The following is a 7,639-nucleotide window of genomic DNA, read 5'->3' on the forward strand; positions in this document are numbered from 1 at the left end:
CCACTCCATTTTTCACCATTTATTCAAATCATAGCCACCCAGTGTCTATCATAATGCCCAGCACATTGCAGGCAATAAGTAAATTTTTTAATGAATTAATTAGTGAAAGGAAGAAATCCTTTACCCACAGAGCCTTCCATGACCATGTCTTTCTCTTAATTTGTTCATTCACTCTAGTAATTATTTAGTGAGCAGCCCTTTCCCCTGCTACTACTTGCCCAAGTGTTACCTGCTCTGTGCCAGATGTTGCTTTAAGCTCATTATATGTATTATCTCATTTAGTCCTTACCACAATTGTAGGAGGTAGGCCTTATTTTAATTTTCATTTTATTGATTTGAAAATCAAGATTCAGAAAGGTTAAATAACTTGCCCAAGGTTATACAGTTACTAAGTCAAGGTCTGAACTTCCCTGATAAAGATATTTTTGCTAAAATCTGAAAGATGAATAGGAATTTTTCTCCACTCCCCTACCAGGAAAGAGAGTACTATGGGAGGGGAAGGAAACAAGGGTATATGTTAAGAGGAGCTCCTTGAAGCTGAAGCACTGAAAATAAGAGAAAGAACAGCAGGAATTTATGCAGAAATTGATGCATAAACTGGGCAGATCATGCAATCCTTCTGGGCATAAAGAATTTGGTATTTATCCTAAGAGCAATGGAAAGTCATCGTAGAATTTTAAGCAGGAGAGGGACATGATCAGATTCACAATCTTAAAATATTTGCCTGGATAAACTGGAGAAAATGTACTCAACAGGTAAAACATGCAATTACAGAGCACTTAGTATATTCTCAGTACTGGATCAGGAGCTAGAGGAGAGAGAGACACTTAGAACCATAACAATGGAAGGAACTTTATAGATTATCACTCCCTCATTTTACTGATAAGAAACCAAATTCATAGAGGTAAAGTGACTTGCTCAAGGTTACATGATTTAGTTTATACAATCTAGTTGGAGAGATAAGACTAACACATGAAATATTTTTTAATATACAAAACAGAATATAATTGAATGATGAATAATTTGCAATCAATTAAAGAAATCCAAATTAAATCAACCCCAAGGTGCCATTATATACCTATAAAACTAGCAAAGATTAAAAAAGAGATTAAACCCAATGCCTAAGTGGCCCTGGGAAAATAGATATTTTTATATAATAATGGCATTGTAAGAAATCAGCACAATCTTAGTGGATAGCAGGCAATGCCTGACAAGAGCCATAAAATTTTTCATACCCTTTCATCTGCTAACTCAACTTTGGGAAACATACTTCAAGAAAATAATCCCAAGGAAAAAAAATGATTACTAAAGAGATGTTTAGGGCCGGCCCCGGGGCTTAGCCGTTAAGTGCTCGCACTCCACTGCTGGCGGCCCGGGGTTCGGATCCCGGGCGTGCACTGACGCACCGCTTCTCCGGCCATGCTGGGGCCACGTCCCACACACAGCAACTAGAAGGATGTGCAACTATGACATACAACTATCTACTGGGGCTTTGGGGGGAAAATAAATAAATAATAAATTGTTTAAAAAAATAAAAAATAAAAAAAAAATAAAGAGATGTTTATAGCAACACTATTTATAATAGTGAAACTGGAAACAACTTAAAAGCCCAACAATAAAAAAACTGATGAAAACTAGTGATACTAGTAGTAATACAATTGAATACTAAATGGCCATTAAAGGGAAAGCAAACGGGAACTGGCATTTTAGTGAATGCCATTCATGTACCAGGGACTGAGCTAATCTCATTTAATCTTTATATGGCCCTATGAAATATACATTAATTATCCTAATTTTATAGATGAGAAAACTGAAGCTCAGAAAACATAGGAAACTCTCCCAGGGACCACACAGCTAGAAACCAGAATACAAAATCAGATCTGACTCTAAAGCCCATGTTGTTACAACCATATCATGTGTGTATACTCAAAAATATTTTTAAGTGATAATAGTAGGCATAGATTATGTAAAACTACTTATAAACCACATTTATGTCCATCAACAAGGAGTGAATAAAACTGAGTTTTATGGTGACTTAGTTTTGTTTTTCAGGGTTCTTTTTTTTATTTTTTTGGTGGAGGTGTTGAAATCCGGATGTTTTGTTGGCATACATTCTAAGTACTAAAGAAGTTCCGAAGAGGAAAAGAGGAGCATGGACTGGGATGATCATGGAATGCTCTGTGGAATTGATGGGCTTTGGCTAGGTAGGGAGGAGCAGAAGGAAATGGGCAAAGGTAAGCAGGTGAGAAAGAGACTTTTGTGTATCCAGTATATCAAAGAGAATGACCTGTCTAGAATGAGGGGTGTGGTCAGGAGTAGCAGGAGATAAGGATAGAAAGGTGGGGTGGGGTAGTTATCCAGAGAACTTGAAAGAAAGGCCGAATTTTAATTTGAAACTGGAGGAAATAGGCAACTACTGAAAGCTTTTGAAGTGATAGATGTGGGGCCGGCCCCGTGGCTTGGCGGTTAAGTGCGCGCGCTCTGCTGCTGGTGGCCCGGGTTCGGATCCTGGGCGCACACCGACGTACCGCTTCTCCAGCCATGCTGAGGCCGCGTCCCACATACAGCAACTAGAAGGATGTGCAGCTATGACATACAACTATCTACTGGGGCTCTGGGGGAAAAATAAATAAATAAATAAAATTATGAAGTGATAGATGAAAGCAGTGTTTCCAGAATATCAATCTAATAGTATTTAGATAAATCTACTAGAGAGATTGAAGGTTGGTGAGACTAGGGGAGAGAGAACCAATTAGGAGCCTACTTCCTTGAGTTAAAAAGGTCTGTGGGAATGGAAGAAAAGGTAATCTGAGAGAAATTTTGAAAGAGTATTTGACCAAATTTGATGAAAGGCAGACGGTGGGTATTCATGGAAGAGGAATAGCATAGCTATTAGGAGTATAGGTTCTTCAGTCAAGACTACCTTGTTCAAATCCCAGCTCCACCACTAAGTAGCTTTGTGATCTTGTGCAAGTTAGTTAACTTCTCTAAGCTTCAGTTTCCTTCTCTGTAAAATGGGGATGATAACATCTCTACATTAAATCAAACAGGATTTGTGCTAAGTAAGCAGTAAGCAGTCTCTAAATAAATAAGATATATAGATAGATACGATCTATCTATAAATGATCTTAAATGATAGATCTGGGCCAGCTTGGTGGCGAAGTGGTTAAGTTCCCGTGCTCTGCTTTGGTGGCCCACGGTTCACAGGTTCAGATCCCAGGCATGGACCTACACACACCACCCATCAAGCCAGGCTGTGGCAGCCTCCCACATACAAAATAGAGGAAGATTGACAATAGATGTTAGCTCAGGGACAATCTTCCTTGGCAAAAAAAAAAGATAGATCTTATTATTATAGATTGTATCTTATTATCATAGATCATCTATAAATGATAGATCTTATAGAGGAAAGGATGATGAAAGAGGTTTACAATTTGGGATAGTGCCATTGACAGGGATTAGAAAATTATGGATGAGAGAAGGTTTGGGAAGGAAAATTGGTAAGTCACAGTCATGTTAAATATGATATAACATCAAAGTGTGTGAATAAAATGGTCTACAGACCAATGAAATTTAGGACCAGACCATAAGTGAGATCCTGGGTACAGAGCTAAATATATAGACTAGGAGTTATTGTGGCAGTAACAGTTTACCCCCTGGGAAACAGATGAACTCATGATGGGAGAAAATGTAGAAAGGGAAGAGAAGTGAAAAGAGGTCGAGGACTCAAACTTGGACACTGCCTGCAGCAATCAACCATTGTATACTTGATTCAACCCTGTCATGCATTACTTAGTAATTGCTTCATCCATGTGTTTTTGTGAGGAAGATCGGCTCTGAGCTAACATCTGCCAATCCTCCTCTTTTTGCTGAGGAAGACTGGCCCTGGGCTAACATCCATGCCCATCTTCCCCCACTTTATACGGGACGCCGCCCACAGCATGGCCTGACAAGCGGTGCATCAGTGCGCGCCGGGGATCCGAACCAGCGAACCCCGGGTGGCCGCAGCGGAGCGTGCGCACTTAACCTCCTGTGCCACCGGGCCAGCCCCACCATGTTGTTCTTATTGTTATCAAATTAACCACCATTTATTGAATGCCTACTGTGCATCAAATACTCTATAATGCACACTTGACTTACTCCCCACTTTAGTCATCATACAAACCTATGAGGCAAGTATTACTATCTCTATCTTATAAAAGAAGAAAAGGAATCTCAGATAGGTTTTAAAATCTGCCTAAGGCTGCACGGTAAATGAGTGGTAGAGCCAGGAGCTAAATCTAGATTTTTCTGGGTTTGATTCATGGCCCGTACTTGTCGCACTGCCAAATATCATGCTGCTTTCCATCCCAGGTACAGGTTTTTTTTTTTTTTTTTTTTGGTATTCTTTTATTTATTTATTTATTTTGAGGAAGATTGGCCCCAGGCTAATATCTGTTGTCAGTCTTCCTCTTTTTCTTTTTTTCTCCCCAAAGCCCCAGTACATAGCTGTGTATCACAGTTGTAGAGTTGTAGCTCTGCTATGTGGGACGTGGCCTCAGCATGTTGAGCAATGAGTAGGTCTGAGCCCAGGATCCGAACCAGCGAATCCTGGGCCGCTGAAGCACAACCCGCAAACTTTACCACTACGCCACAGGGCCGGCCTGCCAGGTACAGTTTTGACCACCTCACCCAGACTGAGGGCAAGGGTAGGGAATTTTTCCTTACACATTCTTAAAGACAGGGAACAGTCTATCAGAATTTCTGAGTTATTACAATCTCAGCTCAATTTACAAAAAAAAAACATTTTAGTGACTTGTTCAGTCTTACGTGGGGTAATTTCCATTGGGACTTCTGTAATATTAAAAATAGATCTGGGAGCTAGCCCTGATAGCCTATTGGTTCAAGTTCAGTGCTTTCAGGGGTCCCTGGTGCAGAACCACACCACCCGGCTGTCAGTAGCCATGCTGAGGCAGTGGCTCACATGGAAGAACTAGAAAGACTTACAACTAGAATATATGACTATGGAGTGGGGCTTTGGGGAGGAAAAAAAGAGAAAGATTGGCAACAGATGTTAGCTCAGACTGAATCTTGCCCAGCACAAAAAAACAAAACAAAACCTTGTGAAACAGTAAAAATAATAATAATAATAATAGATCTGGGACTCCATTACTAAGGATGGGAACTAGATCGGTCACTGCCCCTCAACAGTGGAGGGGTTAAAGGTGACAGGAGGCAATGGCTGAGTTGGTGTAACAGGGGGCAAAGAAAGTTCTTCTTGTGGCTCTCCTGCCCTCAGGGCGCCGTCTCGCGCCCCTGGAAACCCCTCTTTTCACCTTAGGAATTTTCCTTCTCTTCTCATGCAACTTTTACTCTCCTCACAGAACCCCCCATCTCCAGAACCGCTTTTCCATCTCCTGAAAGAACCGCAATTCTTCTCTCACAGAACCTCCATTTCCTCACGGATCCCTCAACTTCCCAAGCGAATTCCCAACTCCGCCAGGGAACCCCTATCTCCTCACGGAACCCCCACTGCCCCACAGAAGGCCCACAATTCCTCACTCCCTGGAACCGCCGCTCCTCTCCTCACGACGCTCCCAAGCCCGGCCTCACCTCGCGGCTCCTCCACGGAGCGCTGGTGCAGCTGTCGGTAGCGCTGCAGCGAGGGGACGTGCGCTGAACGACTGACCTCGGGCGGCGGCGACCAACACCGCACCCGGCTCCGGTCTCCTGCCTGCTCCCGGCCCCCGCTCCCGCGGCCGCTGCCGCTGCCGCTCCGGCCCCGCTCCTCGGGAAGCCCCATCGTGTCCAGTTTCCCAGCACCGTAGCGGCCTTTGCGGTTGCGGCTGGTGCACAGGCGGGGAAAATAGCCGAGGGGCGGGGCCGTGGGGGGGGGGGTCTTACGGGTGGAGGCGGGGCTTAGGCAGATGGCGGCGGGCAGAGGGGGCGGAGCCACGGCTGGTCGGGGCCGGACCAGGGTTAGCAAAGACACAGATAGGGAAAAGTCGAGCGTTGCTTGGGGCATAGGGGCGCAGCTGACTTGCGGAAGGGGTGGGGCCGTAGAGTGAAAGCAGAAGGGGCGGGGCCCGGCGTGACAGGAGAGGAGGTGGGCTCATGGAGTGACGGGGAGTGGCGCGGCTGGATGTGACAGGAGAGGAGGCAGGACCATGGAGTGACCAGGGTGGGGTGGGGTCTTGAAGTTTAGGCGTTGGATTAGGGCGGAGCTCGAGCAGGAAAGAGCTGGCCTAAGGAGAGGAGTTGGGTCAGGCCCATGGTGGAGCCGCCCCGTGGTCTGATTGCACAAAGCTCTCACCCCACCGAGTTAGAAAGCCAGGTGGAGTAGAGTTCTTTCCAGACCCTTCTCCTCGGGGAACTATCCTCCCGTTCTGAGTAAACCCCGCCTCTCTGTCCTTAGGAAAAACTCCTCCCACGGACTTTGAGGCCATGGCCTGGGGACAGGACTTCCTCTCTGATAATCTTGGGGCCAGCTCAGATTTTCTCCCACCCCTGAGGATATGTCTTCTCTCTCCCTGCCTTCACAAACCTCCATCCAGATCTAAAATACAAGACTCCATTAAGTGAAGACTAGGAGGAGACTTCAGGTCTTTGCTAATAAACCCACCCGCTCATTGCACAAATGGTAAACTAGGGGAAAGGAGAGAATTTGTGCAAGGTCACAGAGCAAACAACCAAGTTAGGGCCAAACCTAGGTTTCCTGACTCCAGATCTGTTTATCCCCTCCTCAGGCTGTAAGGATTGTAAAATAGCAAAATCTATGCAAATAGGAGGAAGCACTCATACCCTTCTTTCCTTCCCAATCTCTCTACTTCACCAAGAGACCTCTCCCACCTGCCACACCAGAGCTCAATTACCTCTGACTTCCATCTATCCCTTCCACTCCATAAAGGAGAGGCCAGGCAGGACTCTCCATCTCCCACCTGCACTCACCACCAAGAAAGGCCCACCCCACCCATCAGTTCACAGAATGGCTGTCAAGGCAGGAAGGATCCTTAAATATCTAACTCCAAGAGTGATTCCGGGGCCTGCAGCAGGCAGCCTCCATCTCCAGAAGCCTACAGAGGGCTTGTGACCCCCTCTGGCCCAGACTCCCTTCCCACCTGTCCCTTGTTCTTTGTCCAGCTAACCACAAGCCCAGCACACCCTAAACTGAAAAAAAAATCTCCCCATGGTCAGACATATGATCCAGAGCCAACCCAATCCTGATGGGATGGTCTCAGGGTTCCTTGAAAGGATATGGACCTCATGGAGTGGACATGGACTCCACTGAGGAGGCATTAACCACACTGAAGGGGCACACACTTCACTGAAAGTACATGGACTCCACTAAGGGAGCACAGATCTTGCTGAGAGGTCTCAGATCTCACTGAAATGTTGTGGACCCTGCTAATAGGACTTGAATACTTTCCTAAGAGACATGGACCCCACTGAAAGGACTCAAACCCCACTGAGGGGCCTCTCACCACACTGAGGGAATGGATACCATGAGGGGGCACAGACCTCATTTAGTGGTGACAGGCCGTACTAGGAGGATCAGACTTCACTGAAGCATAATAAACCCTATAGACCTCACTGGGAAGACAGGAACCTCTCTGTGGGGAAGAAAGCACATGAAATGGGTACACAGTCCCACATATTGATG

At 45.4% G+C, this 7,639-nt stretch overlaps 1 protein-coding gene across 3 annotated transcripts in view; it reads right to left on the minus strand.

The window, feature by feature from the left end:
• ACSS2 (acyl-CoA synthetase short chain family member 2) overlaps nt 1–5,823 on the minus strand; it is a 46,961-nt gene extending 41,138 nt beyond the window's left edge. For all 3 annotated transcript variants that reach the window (XM_058562839.1, XM_058562840.1, XM_058562838.1), the window contains exon 1: nt 5,593–5,823. In XM_058562839.1, the coding sequence (XP_058418822.1) occupies nt 5,593–5,782 (190 nt within the window). In that variant the 5' untranslated portion in view covers nt 5,783–5,823. The remainder of the gene's footprint in view (nt 1–5,592) is intronic.
• Nucleotides 5,824–7,639: the final 1,816 nt, after the last annotated feature.

This window comes from Diceros bicornis, chromosome 19 (assembly GCF_020826845.1).
Source record: "Diceros bicornis minor isolate mBicDic1 chromosome 19, mDicBic1.mat.cur, whole genome shotgun sequence".
NCBI classification, from domain to species: Eukaryota; Metazoa; Chordata; class Mammalia; order Perissodactyla; family Rhinocerotidae; genus Diceros; species Diceros bicornis.